The sequence below is a fragment of the Mus musculus genome, chromosome 18 (genome assembly GCF_000001635.26).
Source record: "Mus musculus strain C57BL/6J chromosome 18, GRCm38.p6 C57BL/6J".
NCBI lineage: Eukaryota > Metazoa > Chordata > Mammalia > Rodentia > Muridae > Mus > Mus musculus.
The window spans coordinates 24,283,692-24,302,500 of NC_000084.6; the positions used below are offsets into that span (position 1 = coordinate 24,283,692).

General features: G+C 44.1%; 1 protein-coding gene and 1 long non-coding RNA gene across 11 annotated transcripts in view; both read left to right on the plus strand.

Moving 5' to 3' along the window:
* Galnt1 (polypeptide N-acetylgalactosaminyltransferase 1) overlaps positions 1-3,125 on the plus strand; it is an 81,496-nt gene extending 78,371 nt beyond the window's left edge. For 3 of the 5 annotated variants that reach the window (NM_013814.3, NM_001361200.1, NM_001160404.1), the window contains exon 13: positions 1,019-3,125. In NM_013814.3, the coding sequence (NP_038842.3) occupies positions 1,019-1,165 (147 nt within the window). In that variant the 3' untranslated portion in view covers positions 1,166-3,125. The remainder of the gene's footprint in view (positions 1-1,018) is intronic. The other 2 variants (XM_030250335.1, XM_030250336.1) reach the window with 1 other exon arrangement.
* A 2,951-nt stretch (positions 3,126-6,076) lies between these two features.
* Positions 6,077-18,809, plus strand: part of Gm38565 — a 27,623-nt gene continuing 14,890 nt past the window's right edge. For 3 of the 6 annotated variants that reach the window (XR_877228.3, XR_877227.1, XR_001782516.1), the window contains exons 1-2: positions 6,077-8,343; positions 12,123-16,651. This is a non-coding gene — a long non-coding RNA (predicted gene, 38565). Of the gene's footprint in view, positions 8,344-12,122 lie in introns of all 6 variants that reach the window. The other 3 variants (XR_877226.2, XR_003952581.1, XR_877225.2) reach the window with 3 other exon arrangements.

The window sequence follows — 18,809 nt, forward strand, 5'->3', positions numbered from 1 at the left end:
TACATACAAGCAAAACACCCATACACATAAAGTAAAATAGAATATAAAATTTTAAGTAAGATCTTACAGAGAAAAGAATTACATTAAAATGAAGATGAAGGTTAAAAAATCAGATAAACATGTGTTCGTTATGGTTACAGTTACTTGACATGTCAGGTACCACTCAGTGGTGCCCCCTGTACCAGGCCATCTTGTCGGTCTTTGGTCTAGATCACATTATCAGATTCATTGTGGATCGTAATCACTATGAATTTACTCTTAAAATCAGCCTGAGAGTATCAAATCTAAAGTGTAAACATTGAGGTAGATAGCTATCTCCCTCCCTGGTTTACAGCCTCTTTTGTGAGTGAGGCACCACATAATTCTGCTCTGTTGTTACTGCCTCACAGAGCCTCTTAAAGTGTGGGCCGGGTTGTAATATTTATTTTACAAGTGAGAAAGCCTAAGTTGCCTAGGCTAGCAACCTAGTCTAGATCCTGTGCTTTTGTGTGCTACAGCACCTCCCCTCACCATGAGGATAGCTATGGTCTGGATTTGGTATCTAGGCTTATGGTTGATTGTACTGTGTCTCAGCTACTCCAGCATTCTTGTGTATTGAGTCTGTATAAGGACCTGTGTTTCTAAAAGCTTAAGGGTTAGAATCATAGAATTAAATAGCCTTATCACAGAGAAATGAAAAGTCATGGAAATAGTTGTTGGGAATATGTTGGAGGATCCTAGGTTAGTAGTCACTAACCTGGCCTGGAGTTTTCTTTTTACTTTAAGGGAACTATAAAATGTGGTGGGGGGAGGGGTGGCAGTGGCAGCCACAGTGGTGTACAGTTTTAATCCCAGCACTTGGGAAGCAGAGGCAGGTGAATTTCTGGGAGTTCAAGGCTAGCCTGGTCTGTATAGCAGGTTCTAGGCCATCCAGGGATAAGTGGTGCAGTGCTGTCTCCAAGAGAAAGAGGGGGCGGTGCTGGGGGTTTGCTTTTTCCACGTTCTAGTTACGCTGTGTGCTTCCCTCTGCCACTCTCAGAAATTAACCCTGCAGCATGTGAACAGCAATCAGTGCCTGGATAAAGCCACAGAGGAGGACAGCCAGGTGCCCAGCATTAGAGACTGCACTGGAAGCCGGTCCCAGCAGTGGCTTCTTCGAAACGTCACCCTTCCAGAAATATTCTGAGACCAAATTTACAACAACAAAGAAAGAAGGAAGGATTGACTGGGCTACCTCAGCATACATTCTGCCACATTCTTCAGTAGCAAAAAAGGAAAGTGCTTCCCTCTTCTGTGGGATGTTAAGGTTTCTCAGCCATTAAAACTCAGACTCCTAGCTTTTCACTTGCTGTGAACCGGCCTTCCTGTCCCAGGACGTGCGACTGCAAAGTAGCGAGACTGTGCACACTGATGTTTACAAGGCTGGAAGAGTCTTCATCAAGAGCAGCGGCAAAGCCTTCAGATCCCAAACAGGCGCACGAGCGCTCTCGGGATAGATGCACTTTCTACAGCGTGGGTGCACGTCAGCCGTTTCTGCTGAATGTGCCTTGTGAAGAAGAGTTTTCCTGATTAGAATCAGTAGCTGGAATATTAAATATTGATAGAAAAGTAAGTGGAAAAGAGCTGGAACCAGGTTCAGAATCATGAAAACATTTTTACAACAATAAAAATTATGTCAAACAGGGTTTAAAGGAAATTAAAAAGAATTATGAGAAGTACAATTTGTTATAGTATAGTATGAGATTTCTATATAGATTTTATACCTCAGTGGGGAAAAACTGATTCCAGTGATGTTGATGTTGTTTTCATCTGTGATAGTCATGGATGCTTCTATTTTCCTCGGGGTGCTCAGAGTGAGATAGTGGGTGGGGTGAGCTCTCTGAACATAGTTTGAATTTCTTTTTACAATATTCTTATTTGGTTTGTGGGCTGTTGGAATTGTAAGTTTAATTGCCATTCTTTAAAAAAAAAAAAATGGAGATTTACTCTGCCTGGTCTCAGTTGGAAAGTTTTCGATCTCTCTCTGTTGTTCTTGGGTCAACTGGCGTACAGACTCTGCCTCGCCCTGCCTCCCTCCCTCCACACAGTTTCTTAACATGCTGTCCACTTAACTCTGCTGAGCTGATTGTGCTTCATGCCCAAGACTCACGCTACTGCACTGCAGGTTTGTCTCCACAGCAATAACCTCTGACCCCTGCGAGTCACTTCACAGAGTGCTGTTTATCTGGAGATTGGGAGATCAGACATTTAATGGGTTTTTTGAAACCCTTGCCACTCCACTTAGCCGTGTGCTTCCCTGTCGGACGCACACTCAGGTTCCTCCTCAGTTGTAATGTTGATTTGCTGCTTTTTCACAAAATAAAAATGGACTGAAAGTGTTTAATTGGCATTTTTTAATGAGTTAGCCAAAGAAGTGCAACTGTGATTCCACATCACAGTCCTGCGTTTCCTCCCTAAATTCTATTTTGTTATTTGGTTTTCTTTACTCTGGTTTTTAGTAACAGGATCACGTATTAAAATTTGCTGTTAATTAAAGTTTACCTTTTGATTTTACAGAAATCTCATTGTGACATTTTTTTCCATAGCAGCCCATTGGCCAAAATGCATAATTCTGCTTCCTGTCTGTCAGGTGATACTTGATGGTATTCCTCTTTTTTTGATTATCAAAGACTTGCTTCAGGAAGTGCTGTTTCTTGTGCGTAAGAATGTTCCTGAAGTCACACTCGTCAGTGACACCATCTGTCATCATTCATCCAGTCGTCAGCATCGAATATATGGATGCTTAGGGTAAGGCTGTCCTCCAGGATGCAGAGACTCCCCATGCAATCTGAATGAAACCGGTGTTGGCTGGAATACTTTTTCTCTTCTGTGAGCTATGTTAATTCTGTCTCCAATGGGCCCAATGTTTGAAAAGTCAGATGTCTAATAAATTATTTTCATGCTCAGAATTTCAGATTTTTGTACCCTAACAACATGGTTTTATTCCTTATTGTAAAAGTTTAACAGCGTTGTGATTTAAAAATGTGTCTCACTTTTTTAAGTGGGGGGATGTGAGTGACTTAATTCATGGGTACTTTTAGAACCTATTAGATAATCTTATTGCCTTTATTTTTCTAATTAAAATATTCCTAAATACTTTGAAAATATATGATACTCTGAGTAGTTGTGCCTTACGTTGGTTTTACTGAGGGTAAACTGGATCCTTTCATCATAGCAGTTAGTGGGTTAAGCAGATGTTGTCTCTATTGGACTCCAACTGAGAGGAGAAGGAGTGAGGAGGAAGACAGGATCTTACTCTACAGCCCAGACTAACATCAGACTCACAGCAGTCCTCCTGCCTCAGCCTTTATCCAAGTACTGAGATTAAAGGCATGAACTACTAAACCTGGCTAAGATAATTTGTATCTCGAATCTTTTCGCCCCTCATCAGTCACAGGCTGTCGGACTGTTTCTCAGTCCTATTGGGTTTCTTGATAAACGGTGTTTTGTTCACTGTCATGCCAGGTCCTCAATTCCTTGTTTTATCTGGAAAACGGATTTTCTTGTTGGAACTGAAATGGTCTCATAGGTTTACAAAGTAGGAGCTAGAGAGATGGTCAGCGGTTAAGAGAACTGCATGCTAGCCCAACTGCAGACATGGGATTTTTACTCTAATACCACAAGCTGGTGGAAAAGATGTTAATAAATGCAGAAGTGCACATTAATTGGAAGCTGCAGTAGTAAAGTCTAATGTGATTTCTGTAGACCTCAAAGAATTCCTGTAGATGGAGGAACTTGCTTTAGCAGAGCACTTGCTGTTCATCCAGAGGACCCAACTTCAGTTCCCAGCACCCATGTCAAGCAGCTCACAACACCATAACTGCATTTCCAAGAGATCCAATGCCCTCTTCTGGCCTCTGTGGGCACCTACACAAATGGGGCATCTACACATATACACATAAAAGATTATCCTACATTTACATGTAAAGGAAAAGAAAAAATAGCTAAGAAAGTTTTTTTTTTTTAAATAAAATGGAGGTAGCTAGAAAGTTGACTCAATGGTTATGAACATTGCTGCTTGTCAAGAAGACCCAGGTCCAATTCTCAACGCTCACATGATCTCGCACAACCATCTGTAACTCCAGTTCCAGGGTATCTGATGCCCTCTTCTTGCCACTGCAGGCACCAGACATACATATGTTACAAAGACATACATGCAAGCAAAATACCTATGCACATATAAAATACGAGAACACTACCTCATTTTGAGATTTATCATTCACTTAGGGTGGAAGGGCAGTGTCCTCGAGGCTCTTTACCCTACATTATAAGCATATGTTAAAGTTCTAAATGTAAGACCTACAGTTGTAAAACGCCTTCAGAAATGTATAGGGGACACATTATTTGACTTTGGAGTTGGTGGTGATTTGCCAGATAGGACAGCAACAATGTGGACAGCCAGCTAGACACAGGAGATTTCTTTACTTTGAGTGGTAGGTGGCTCTCTGGCACATGCCTTTAATCACAGCATCTGGAGTCAGGCTGAGATTTCCGTGAGTTCAAAGCCACACACTGGTCCACAGTGATTTCCAGGGCTAGAAAAGGTCCACACTCAGATCTTTAAGATTAGTTTTAACTGTGTGGGTGTATGTGTGTGCATGTGGGTGTGTGCATGTGGGTGTGTGCATTGGATTGCCTGGAGCTGTGCTTACAGTTGGCTGTGAGCTGCCTGACATGGGTGCTTGGGGACCAGCTTGGATCTCTGGAAGAAACAGCAAATGTTCTTAACCACTGAGCCATCTCTCCACCAACACATTTAAAAAATAATTGAACTGAATCACGTTTATCAGCTAGTTGCTTCCATTTACTTCTGTCAGTAGTCATAACTAGTTTTGTGTACATTTAAAGTGATTAGGCAGGAAAAACCCTAAAATTAATTTTAAAAACAATTAAATTTGTATTAACAAGGATTTATTGGAACCTTGGTAAACCCATAGCTAAGTTGAGCAGTAGCCTTCCTCTCCTTCAGGTGACAAATGCCTCTCTCCTGTATGTCAAAAGTGGTAAAGGGAAGGGCTGGCTGCAGCAGGTATCTGCTACTGGGATCAGATTTCACACGAGCACCTTCAGCCCAACTTATTGCCTCATCAGCACCAAGAACTTGGCACTTCTGAACTGAGAAAAAAGGCTCCATCAGTAAAAGTGCTTACCCTGCAAGCATAAGAGCCTGAGTTTGACTCCCAGAAACCATGTTTTAAAAAATAAAGTATCCCAGATGTGGTGACATGCACCTGTAACTCTAGCACTGGGGAAGTGAACAACTCGCTAGCCAGCAGCTAGTGAACTGGCAAGCAAGGTAGATGGCACCTAAAGACTAAGAACTAAGCTTGCCCGTGACCTCCACACGAAAAGCATGTACTGGGGAAGAGACAACGCCCCTTTCTGTTCTCAGCTGAGTCTCAGCATTGGACTGTGTGTCCTGAGGGGGTGGTGGGGACAGAAGGAGACAGTCTCTTCATTGGAGCTGATGGGTGAGCAGGTCATTGTGAGAGAAGCCATCAGTCTGGCTTCAGAGACAGCACAGGACTTGAAGTCAAGTTGCCATGGGCACAGTGAACATTTGATAAATCATGAGAAAAGCAATTCATTTGACATGCCTTCTCAGACTACTCCAGGTTGATTTTCCTTGAGACCATAGCCAGCATTATATTTAACCACAGCCCCTAGAGACCTTGCTATTTGAATCAAGAACAAAACAAGGATGCATGTAATCTCCATTATTTCATGACTGTTCAGGAAGTGTAGCTTGCAGGACACAAAACAGAAAGGAGAGGCAAAAATATCAAGCCAACAATTTGTTCCTGCTGTTTGAGGGTGGCTGTCATTTATCAACTGAATGTACACTGTCTCCTACCATTCAGAATGCTGAACTTGTCTCACGGAGCTGCTGGGGGTTGAGGTAGGAAGAGACTACGTAAACAAACAAAGGGAGATATGACTCAATAGTTAAGAACACTTGATGCTCTTCCAGTAGACAAGGGTTCGATTCCCAGTACCCACATGAGGGCTTACAACTGTAACGCCAGTTCCAGGGGATCTAGTGCCCTCTTCTGGCCTTTACAGACACGACATGCAAGATTTCTTTTTCTTTTCTTTTTTTCTTTTTTTTTTTTTAACAAGTCAGTTGCAGTGAGCCTTGGAGACACAAAGCAGGGAGGAGTCATCCTTGAGCAGGGGACAGTCCTCCAGAAGAGGGACCAATGCCCAAAGGACAAGCCATGGGTGAACCGTTTTCCAAATGGTGAGCAGTTGGGAAAAAGGCCCTGACTTTCATGAGCATGCGGGACCCCCAGCAAAGTTGTTTGGGCAGGCTCGATAAGGAGTCAGGGAGGATCTGAGACTTAGGCAGGAGCTGGACTCTGTAAGCTTAAGGGGAGAGCTGAGAACTCAGACTCTAATCTGTGTATACGAGGAAGAATGCTTGTGGGGCAGGAAGTAGGTGGACTGGTACCTCTGTGCTGCCACACCAGCCTTGTGTGGAGGACCTCGTATCAGGACGAGCACTGACCGCAGGAGTACAGGAAGAGTGCTTCCTTTACAGCCACAAATGACAGTGGCAACTCTGAGGGGCAGATTTTGAAGATAAAACCAGCACTTGTGAGACTAAAATTGTAGCTTAGTGATAGAGTGGGTGGCACATGCATACAACACACACACACACACACACACACCACATTCATATGCGCACATCTGTCCTCAATTCCTACTGAATGTAGATGTAAGAAAGACAAACGAGCCCAGGACAAAGCTACAGCTTTTGACCTGAGGGATGGGTACCGGTGACTAACTAGAGGCCTGTGGGGATGGACTCAGACCAGCACTTAAAACATGAAATGGCTTCACATATGTTCCTGCCTAGAGCTCAGGGGAAACCCAAATTAGTCTCAGTAGTCAGTGCATAGGCAGATAGTCTTGCCCTAGAACATTTTAGCCGTGAGGTGACATCCATATCTGAATAGCAGTAATCTGGACACTTAGGGCTGGTGAGACGGACTTTTGGGCATCTTGGACAGAGGGACCTTGCTTGAGAGATGCTGATGAATCTTGTGGAGAATCTAAGGGTGTGACATGGCAGATGGGATAATGACAATCCCTGCAGGCGTGCTCTAGTCACTGGAACAGTGGATTGGAGTTCCAGGTTGAAGTAAGGGTGCTTGTAAGCTGATTTAGAATGGGGAAGTTATTTTGTGTTGGGCAGCTCCAATGTAATCAGATGTCCTTAACTGTGGAAGGAGGAGGTGATATCATCTGTCAGAGACAGGATTCAAATGGCTATCGTGTCTTTGAAGTTGAAAGGGACAACCAGCCAAAAAGCACAAGTAGCCCTAAGAGCCAGGGAAAGGAAAGGAAACAGATCATCCTTTAAAACCTCCAGGAAGGGCCATAACCCTATTGGTTTATCTCGAGAAAGCTCATTGTAGATTTATGACCTCTATATCAGGAAGATAATTTGCTCGCGCATAGACTGGCTAGAAGAAATCATCAGGTCTCCTGGGGCTAGTGTTCCAGGCTGTTGTGAGCCACCTGATGTGAATGCTGGGAACCAAACCCAAGTCCTCTGAGCAGGAAGGGCCCTTAACTGCTCAGTTATCTCGTCTGTTTTAAGCTGCTGTAGTTTGTTACAGCGGCAATCTGAAGCTAATACAGTGAGAGACTACGCTGACTGGCTTTCAGATAGTGAATCCGCCTTGTACCCCTGAAATAAACCCTGTTGAAACCTGCTTTAGAATTTTTCTGTACCTTCCTGGGCTGGGATTGCCAACATGTAGTTAAGTGTCTCCTCACTGCCTTGGTTTTCTCTCCATTTTCATGTTTTGTTTTTACCGTCATACAGATGAATGTTTTTATTTTAGATTGCCCTGGATGTTTTCCTGTGGCTCACAAGGGGTTCCAGTCTGGGGTTTATTGTGTTATTATTTTCATGGTCTGTAAGCTGGTTCATGCTGACTTCATCAAACGAGAACCTTCGCTCCTTTTCTATTTTCACATTGAACAAAAATAATTTAGAACTCTTCAGACATTTAATAGAATTCTGAACCTGGAACTATCTCTCTGCCTCCCCCTATCCCGACAGGGTCTCCCTCTGGAAATTTCTTTACGGTGTTTTCACTAAGTAATTACAGGGAAATTAAAATTTTCTATTTCACGGTCAATGTGTTTGGTAGTCGTACTCTCCGAGGAACTGGTCCACTTTACCTAAGTTGCTGAAGTTTTGTCTTTTGGGTTTGTAGTACTCCCTTGCAACCATTTGTATTTCTGCAGAGCGGCCACGTGGTCCTGGTGCTTTGGTCCTGGTGTTGCTGCGTTTGTTAGCTGGCTGCAAAGGTAGTAGTGTTCTCAATGTCTTCATTGAATCTGTTTTGGTTTCACTGATCTTCTTCTGTTTTTCAGCTTTCAGTCCTATTGAGTTCCGGTTGTTAATGTTTCTGTTGTTTGATTTCTGTTGGCTTTGCTTTGCTCTGTTTCTCCAAGATAATTGCTGAGCCATGTCTCTCGGTGCTGTGGCCTCCCCTCTCAGCGCTGGCTTCCTCTTGTGTCTTGCTGTGTTGCTTTCATTTCCCCTGAGTTTATCACCACACTCTTGCTTCTTCAGTTGTCCGTCATATTTCCCCCATTCCATGGATTATTTACAAATGTGCCACCATGTTTAAAGTATTTGGAGATTTTCCCAATTGTTTTCTGTATTAATTTCAACTTTGAATCTGTTGTCATTACAGAGCAAGTCTGTGTGATTTTAATTCCTTTAAATTTGTAGAGGTTCGTTTGATCTATAGTGGCTCATGTTCCATGGGCATTTAGAAAGTCTATGCACTCGAGCTGTTGTTGTGTAGAGCATAACAAAAATGCCAGTAAGCTGTTGGTTGGTGCTGGATTCTGCTTCCCTTGTTCATGTTCAGTGTTCCTTGTTGCTCTATGGCTTGTCACAGGAAGGATAACGAGTCTCCTGGTGTGTCCAGGCCTGTCAGTTCTGCTTCATGGGTTCTGCAGTTCTGTTGTTTGGTGTATTAATGTGTAGTAGCTGTGTGAGAGCTTGTGCTGTATATACCACATCGGCTCCATTGACCCTTTTCTCTGTCCTCATGGTTTATTTGTCTCTGGAAATTTTCTTTGTTCTGAAGTCTTTGTATATACACAGGATCTCACACTGTAGCCCTCCTGTCTCAGCCTCCCAAGCATAGCCATGTGCCAAAATACTTAGCTCCCTGATAGCACCTGCTGTGCCCTGAAGTCTGGTTATTTGAATTACAGTGGTTATGAGCCACTCAGTGTGGGTGCTGGGAACTGAATTCGGGTCCTCTCCCCCCTCTTTTAAGATTTATTTATTTATTTTTATGAGCATTGGTGTTCTTTGCCTGCATGGCTGTGCATGGCTGTACAAGGGTGCCAGATCCTCTAGAACTGAGTTACAGACAATTGCGAGCTGCCATGTGGGTATTGGGAATGAATTCTGAATTCTGGTCCTCTGGAAGAACAGCCAGTGCTCTCAACCACTGAGCCATCTCTCCAGCCCCGGGTCCTCTGGCTCTTAGCCACTCAACAGTCTCTCCAGTCCTGGAGTTTTACCTTTTTAAAATAATGTTTTTGTATGTCCACATAATTACACACAATGAGTTGTTCTCTCAGTTCTAGAACATTTCATTAGTGCAGAAAGAAATTCCGTCCCATTAGCTCTCACACCCTAATCTGCATTTTTCTCTTCTTTCCTAGGAAACCACTAATCTAATTTCTCCCTAAGTAGAGTTGTCCGCTCTGGACATTTTGTTTCTATGTGACGTTGCAGTGTGCTACTTCATATGACTGGCTCCTTTTAAATAAGTAAATATAGACGTGTGTGTATGTGTATGTGCATACATATATAATATGCACACATCTATATGTATATATAATGTGTATGGTATATATACTTGTGTGTGAGTGTGTGTGTGTGTAGTTTATGGATGTTTTGCCTGTGTGTAAGACTGTGCACCATTTGCATGCCCACAGAGGCCACTGGAGGCCACTGGATTCCTGGTACTGGAGCTACAGACAGTTACGAGCCACCATGAAGGTGTTAGGAATTGAGCCTGGGCTCTCTAGAAGAGCAGCCAGATCTCTTAAACTGCTAAGCCATCTCCCGGCCTTTGTTTTCACTGTCTTCATGACGTACTTATAAAGGCCTTAACTTGTAATAAAATATGGGTTGTTTTAGTCCAGAAACTATTGCCAACACCAAAGTCACAGTGATTCACCTTCAGCTTTCTTGGAAGGGTTTTATGTTTTGGTTTTTAAATTCTGGTCTCTGGGTGTTGTTTATGCTGTCTTTCATGGTGGATTCTGCTGTGTTGCCCTGTTGGCTTTAAACATCTGGGCTCAAGCAGCTCTCAGGCATTCTTGCCAGTGCCTGGGACTATAGGTGGGTGCCTCTTGCCTGGCTTTGAGATAGTTTTTATATGAAGTCAGATATGGGGAGCAGGGGCAATGGCACTGTCCATTTGTTCCTTGTTTTCTTTGTGTGCCAGTAACTTCTTATGGCTGTTCTCAGAGGGTAGTTATAGGAGCCACAAATTCCCTTGGTTTCCTTCAGTCTGAATAAACTTGTATCCACCCTGCATTCCTAAGGCATATCTTCACTGGGCACAGAATTCTGAATTGACAGTTCTTTCTTTTGTCACTTGAAAAATGTTAGGCCATTTCCTCTGGCCTCTGGTTTCAGATGGGAAATTTTCTATCCTTTGAATCATTTTTCCTTTATAGACAAGATGTCATTTTTCTTTTACCGATGAGAATTGTTTTTGTGTGAGTGTGTTTTTGAAACGTTTTATTTTGATGTGTCTTGATGGAGTTTTTTTTGTTTGGTTGGGGTGCTGATTTGGTTTGGTTTTATCTTATTTAGAGTGAGGTTTGCTAGGCTCCTGGGCACTATAGGATTGTCTCTTTTGCTAAATGTGAGGTATTTTCAGCCATCTTTCCCTTGAAGAATTTTTCAGCCCACCAGTTCTCCTCTCCTCACACAACTGCACTGACACGGCACTGCTCTGCCGTTATGGGCAAGGCTCTCCTGAGGCTCTGTGGAGTTTGGATAATTTCTGTTGCTCTGTGTTCTTCCTCACCGGTCATTTCCTCTCTGACCTCTCCTGTGTGCTGCTGAGCTTGTTCAGTGAGCTTTTGGATACCATTGTTGTAGTTTTAGTTCAAATATCCCAATCCTCCACCCTTAAATGTCCTGTGTCTCCCACTTGCTTTCTGGAGTTTGCTAAGCCCGTTCTTTATTTCCTCACTTGTTTTAAGGGTGCTCATAATTGCTTACTGAAGTGGTTTTTATGAGTGATGTCATCAAATCCGTGTCACATAATTCCTGAGTATGGGTTATGTCAGAGTTGGTCTTTGTTGCTCTGTGTCCTAGCTGTGTGTGCAACATGACCCACCTCCTCAAGCTCCTGTTGCCATGCCTACCTCTCCACCATGGACTGCATCCTCAAACTGAGCCAAAGCTCAGGGCCTTCTCCTTTACCAATCTCTTCATTTTCTATGGCCATGTAACAGGTTAACACAGCTTTAAACACCACAAACATATAACAGTTCTGTGGGCTAGGAGTCTGACCTGGGCTAAAAGAAAAGCATTAGCCACACAGAGTTCTGGTGTTTTGTTTTGGTTTTGAGGGGGTCTTCATCTTTTGGCCTTTCCTGCTTCTAGAGGCTGCCTGTGTTCTCATCTGTTTCTGTCTTCAGAGCTAGCAATGACCAGTAAGGCAATGGCTCACATTTTATTATCTGATGTCTTCTTCGTCTTCGTCGTCGTCTTCTTCTTCTTCTTCTTCTTCTTCTTCTTCTTCTTCTTCTTCTTCTTCTTCTTCTTCTTCTTCTTCTTCTTCTTCTTCTTCTTCTTCTCCTCCTCCTCCTTCTCCTCCTCCTCTTCCTCCTCTTCCTCCTCCTCCTCCTCCTCCTTCTTCTTCTGCTTCTTCTTCTTCCTCCTCCCCCTCCCTTCTCCTCCCCCTCCCTCCTCCCTCCTCCCTCCTCCTCCTTCCACTTTGAGGACCCTTCTGGTGATTAGAAGGGACTCCTTGCATAAAGAGGTGGCAGAGATCTGCATGTCTCACAGTTTGCTTCTGTGTCTGGCTCCTTAGGTTTCAGATCACACCTGCCCCTCATCAGCTCTGTAGAAGAAGAATGTGCCCAGTTCCAGGGCTTAACAGGCTGCACAGCTGCAAAGCCCTGGATCCACCTCCTTGGCATCATGGCCCTCAGTTGCTCTGCTGTCACAAGACCTCTTTCTCACGGTTGCCAGCTCAGCCTGCTCTATGATGGGGATCAAAAGCAGGCAAGAAAACAGTGCTCAAGAGATGCTATTAAAGCCATGGTTCCCCACCTTCCTAATGCTGTAATTCTTTAATACATTCCTTATGTTGTGCTGATTCCCAACCTTAAAAATATTTTCGTTGCTAATTCATAACTGTAATTTTGCTATTGTTTTGAATCATAATGTAAATATCTGTGTTTTCTGATGGTGTTAGGTCACCTCAGTTGACCTAAGGGTTGTTTGACCCCTAAGATCCGGGGAAATGGCTTGCTGAGCTCAGACCTCTAGCACTTACATAAAAGCTAGGCTCTGTAGAATAATTCTATATCGTCAGCACAGGAGAAAGGCAGATTCGGGGATCTCAATGGCCAGCCAATCTAGACAAAACAGTGAACTCTGAGTTCTGTGATAGACCATGTCTCAAAGGAGGAATAATAGAGGTGGACACCCAATAGGGTCATCTGCCCTCCACTACACAGACACACACAACACACAGACACACACTGACACACACACCAGTAGCAGCAGCAGCAGCAACACAGAGCGTCCCCAGCTGGGTCTCCAAGAGATGCAGGCAGCCTACTTAGATATCCAGGGGTGGGGTGTTTGCACCAATCATCTCAGTAGACCTTCATGCTGATGAAGAATTGGGCTTTCACCAAGCATGGCTTTGTCTCTTTTGTACCCACAAATCACAGCTGTCCTGCTGGATCACCAGGTGCAGTACTCTTCTGGCCTCGGTGGAAATGGCAGCAGGAAAGTCTACTATGGGATGCTTAAAATAGTTCCAGCTGGGACCACACCCTCAGGAGCCAGAGCAAGCACTCTGGTCATTGTGTAGACTCCCCAGAACTGCTGTAGAGTATTCTGTAGAGTATTCCAAATTGTCCTCAGGCTGGTGGAAGGGATCCCAGGGTTAGTTTACCAGCAATTATTTTTTTTAAGGCAGCAGGGCAGCAGTAGAGAGTCCAAAGTTGTTAGGCAGTCAAAGTGGCTCTTTTTTTTTTAACCTATTTACAAGAAAATATACACCAAAACATGCTCTTAAAATAACTTCCTGTTAACATGAATAGTGATTTACTTACATGCTTGAGTGCTTTTAGGAATGCACTACCCCTTACCCCAAGACAAGGTAGGTCCCCTTTTCCTGTCTCACAGGAGCCAGTGAGGCTGACTTGGATCTCAGCAGAAACAAAGATAAACAGAATGCATGAAGCCCAGTGTCTCAGCTCCAGGGGATGAGGACCCTTGAGTCCAAGCACCAGGTAAAAGAAGACCTAAGTATTTCCCTAGAGAGGGACCAAAAATGGCGGCTATCTGGCAAGGCAAATGCAAAAGACCTGAGCCATTTGACAATCTGTGGAGTCTGACAAAGTGGTCACTGTTGGGTTTTGGGACGTCCTGTCCTCTGGGTCTCAGGCTGGGGCAGGAGGGTAGTGGTCAAGTAGACTAATGTGAGGATTAGGATTCTGCCATGATACATCTTGCCTCTCCTGTGGGCCGAGGTCCTGGAAAGTCTTGATGGAGACCATTTGGACTGCACTCCAAAAGTCTGCATTTTGATCAGTTGTGGTTTTCTTGGCAATGGTCTCTTGCTGTTGCAAAGAGAAATTTCCTTGATGAGGGTTGAAGACTATATTATCTGCAGGTATAAGGACAAATATTTAGAGTGTAGTTAGGGTTATTATACTGTTTTAATAAAATGATGATTGTAGGTTCTCTTTCCAGATTTATGACTTTACTTGCCCTAGGTGCCCCACCTATGTCTTTTCTGCCTAGCTATTGACTGTCAACATCTTTATTTAACCAATTGTCTAAAATTAAGGAGCAAGGTCACAATGTATGTGCAGATTCTCTTGTTCCTAGGAGCAACCAGGCCTTTGGGGCCAGTATTTATCAGTGCAATACATATCAAAAGATCAAACCTCAACAATAGGGTCTCCCTAAGTACCTCTGGCTGTCCTGGGGCTCTGTAGACCAGGGAACCTCAAACTCACAGAAATCTGCCTCATTCTGACTCCCAAGTACAGGGATAAAAGGCACGGGACACCATGTTTGTTGAGCTAAGTTGTCTTAAGTCCAGTTAAACAGGTGTTGGTTACCACCATTAGATAAGGCAACATGAATATAAAAGAAAGACCAACCTCTTCAGAAACAAAGCTATTCTTTAATCAAAACAACTGAAGCGCTGCAGCCACGCTGAGGGAGTGGAGACTGTGCCACATGATGCAGGGGGTAGTTTTATAAGACCCAAAAGGGGACTTTTGGGATGGAAGATTCCATTTGCAGCTCTGTGCACCCAAAGTTTCAAAGTAGTCCATGCCTACCCATGAAGGTCGGTATAGCAGTCTTAGCCGAAGTGCCCTGGATCCTAAAAGTCCCAGTCACTGGCCATTCTTTCTCAGCCCACCTGAGGCTTTCTATCGCCAAGAGGAAGTCCCTGCTTTAAGGGGACAAGTGATAGCTGTTTGAGTTGAGAGAACACATAATCCAGGTCACCTTGCACACTGTGGATGTTGAGGAAAGAGTGTGGTCTTGGTAGGGGGAAAGTAGCTATGATTCCACCTTCTAGACTCCTTGATCTAAAAGTTGACATTAAACACACTAACAAAAATCCCTGGCGTGTTATTATATATTTAAGCTTGAAAGTCTCCCACCCCAACAAATAAAAAACGAGGGTCCAAAGAGGGTCGAGATGATGTTAGCTTCCCAAGAATGGGAATGGATACGGGCACGTGCAGAGGGCATCACGTGAAGAATTATGGGACAGGGGAGGAAGTGTAGGGGTTAGGAACAAAGGTTGCTTTGTTTTGTCAGTAGGTCTTGACTCTCTTCTGGCACACTGCTTTCCTGAAGTAGCAGACTTCAGACAAGTCAAAATCTCTTGAGGAACGCACAGCTTTTCAGAGTTACTCAGTATCTGCAGTTCTCAGAATAACCCACTCAAAATACACCGCAGAACTTTATTTTGAGGTGGCGCAGTCTGGTCTCCTATGGTTGTATTTTGAGGCCGTGTGTCCCCAGCCTCAACAGCTCTGCTGTTCTGCTTCCCCAGCTGGGCCACTTGGAGTCACTAAGAATAGAATCTCTGGGGATCTGGAAGATGGCATCTAGAGGTGTTCTGTGTGGATCCTGGGGTTTGACCTGACATCAGTGCAGGAGCCCAGAGTACTCAAGGACGCCCTCAGACTTCTCAGACTGTGAGCCACTGACAGGTTAGAGATCCCACTCTCAGGACCCCACCCCAAATCTGGTGTGTCAAGAGAGCCCGGGGGTACTGGAGTTTCTCTTAAAGAACTGACTCTTGAAGATATAAACTGAACACTGATCAGCATTTCATGAAAGACGAATCCAAAGGATGCTTCCAGTCAATGGGAAGGAAAACCTACATCTAAAACCTAGACCAGCAATATTAATTTAAATGGATTTCCAAACAGCTCCCCAATTACCTTCCACATGAGGCAGAGCCACCTCTTCAGCGGAGGTGCCCAAAGCTAAGAGCTTTTTCTGTTGCTACCCTGAAACTAGATGACTCCACGAGATAAATAACTCATGGTTTCACTACTGAGGCTGTGGAGACAGACCAGATCTGTCTGTCTATGGGAAAATGAGGACAAGGAGCCCGTCACCCTGGGTTCTGGCTGAAGATCACGAGCTGACATGGAGAAATTCCAGCAGAACTAACACAAGGCCTTCTACTTTCTCAAGTACGCCCTGCAGGTCTCTGTGAAGACCCCCAGAAACCCTATTTACAGGGAAGGAGCAAGTACTCAACTCCTTCCCACCCCTAGAGGCTCCTGGTTTATTTTATCAGATTATAATTCCATTCATGGAATATCCAGAGACATGCTATAATAATATTTATCTAGAGAAAAGGAAAAACAATGTTTCTTAGCAACCTTTTAAAATGTAGCCAGAGAGTCACCAAAATGTCTTATGCCCCTAATACCAAGGCAGTGACCCTCCCCTGGAGAGACCATATGGACACTTGAGTGTGTTTTATTCTCTTTCTGAGTAAGTGCCTGTCTTTCTCTTAACCCTCAAGCCTAATGTCATTGGAGCTGTCTCAGTGCTGACATTACTAAGTTTTCCACTCTGCTCTATTCCCATGCAGTTTTTTTCTTTAACCAAGTAATAGACATTGTTAAACTTAGCATATTCAGGCATATACCCACTTTCACATGTGATACTGAGGCTTGCCTGTGTCAATGTTTCCAGATTTAAAAAGAAAGAACGAACGAACGAACGAACGAACGAAAGAAAGAAAGAAAGAAAGAAAGAAAGAAGGAAGGAAGGAAGGAAGCAGACTTTTGCTGTTCGAAGAAATGCTTGGAGGATTATCTCCATTGTACTCAGGTGCTTCAAGTAGACCCTTCCTTCCTCCCTCTCTCTCTCTCCCCCTCCCCTCCCTCTCCCTCTCCCTTCCTTCCCTCTCAAATGTCTTGCTTGTTCTTATCGGCTTGGCACGCTCGGAGGGTGACCAGGAGCTCACCAAAGCAAGAGCTTTGGGTCCCAGTTTTTCTTTTACATCATTTCACATCTTTTTACATCATTACATCTTTTGCATCATGGCTATTGTCCAGGCACTCAGGAGTCTGAGAAGAAGGATCACTGTGAATTCCAGCCTGGGCTACATAGTGAGTTCCAGGGCAGTCTGGGCCAGGCTGGGAATTTGGCTCAAAATGCCACAGAGAATGGCTGTAGGATCATGCATTCACCAACTGCACCGACTGGGCTCTGGGTTAAAAGAGATAAGTAAGTAGTTTAGAAAGGAGAACATGACGCTGGGAAGGAGAGGCAATGGAAGGTCCAGGTGGTGGTGGACGTGACCAGGGTATGTTATATACATGTATGGAATCTTCAAAGTTTAAAGACTGAAACACTCAGAAAGGAAAGGATTCCCAGCTGAATAGAGCCGACAGCAGGTGGTTGGTGACTATGTGGTCCGCAGCTTCATCACCTGTCCTGTGAGCAGGGAGAGGCCTGGGAAGTCCTGGCTGGAGCTCAGGTTCTATGGCTTTGTAGTAACTCACAGGGATGCCTTAGGACCACTGGGGGTAAATGCTTTTCACGGGAAACTGTAATAATTTTATTCCCAAAAGAAATAGATTTGTCAGAAAATAAGTAAGCTTTAACCATTAAGTAAGCTTTAATTACTGATACTATTATAAATCTTCAGAGATTTATAAGTCAACCAGACTTGCCTCTAAAAAGCTTCAAAGTGATTTTTCTTTACTATTTGTGTGTGTGTGTGTATGTGTGTGTGTGTGTATGTGTGTGTGTATGTGTGTATATGTGTGTATGTGTGTGTATATGTGTATGTGTGTGTGTATGTATGTGTGTGTGTATGTGTGTGTGTATATGTGTGTGTATATGTGTGTGTATGTGTGTGTGTATGTGTGTGTATGTGTGTGTATGTGTGTGTGTATATGTGTGTGTGTATGTGTGTGTGTATGTGTGTGTGTGTGTGTGTGTGTGTGTACAAGCTCAGCCACTGTAACCCTAGATCCAGAGGGAATCAAATGTCTCTAGCCTCCTGAGTCAGCTTCATTTCTCTGTCGCATAATTCACCTCCGCAAACCCGCAAACCATGGAGTTGAATACCTGCCCAAATTACACAGTGTCTGGCACAGGCAAATACTCAATAAAAATGTATTGCAAGAATCGTAGCATTCACTGTGCCTCCTCTTGTGGAGACTGGATTCTCTATATTTGGAAGAGGTTTAGCCAGAGCAGCTGATCTTCATTGTACAGTAGGCGTTGTCTGCTGAGTGGAAGCCCAACAAAGGACAGTGCAGAACACCGTGGGCTTGTTATCTAGTATTGCGTCCACGGGATCACGTGAAAGAAAAGTGGAAACCTGCAAGCGATGAACCAGGTTCCTAGCCTCTCCCTGAGAGACTGCAAGGGAGAATGTGCTGGCAACTTGGGCACACTAATGACTCCAGAAAGAGGAATGGGCTCACAGCAGACAGATGACAACCTGTCTGGACCACATGTACAGCCTGGACTCTTCCTCCTTGGAGTTGCTGTAAGAACACTCCTTAAAGCTGGAGCCACGGCTCAGTGGTTAAGAGCGACTGGCTACTTCTTCAGAGAACCGGGGTTTGATTCCCAGCACCCACATGGCAGCTCACCATTTTCTGTAACCCCAGTCCCGGGGATCCAAAGCTCTCTTCTGACATCTGGAGGCACTTCATGCATGTACAATACAGATACACTCAAGGCAAAGCAACCATATGTATAATAAAATAACTTTTTATTTTTTAAAAAAGAATGCCTTTCAGCATGAGAAAGCCCCCAGCTCACCTGACTTTTGCATCCGTTTGAAGTAAATGAATCCCACTTTGGCCTTTTCCCCCAATGTTTTCTGTGCTTTTCTGGGTTCCTCACTTGGGAGGGGTGTGCTTTGGCCCAGAGGACACCAAGATGAATCAGTTTCTGTCCATGCCATGCACAGCCCTCACAGGGGCAGACAGGTGCAGCAGGCAGAGGAGTGACGAGTTTGGGCTTC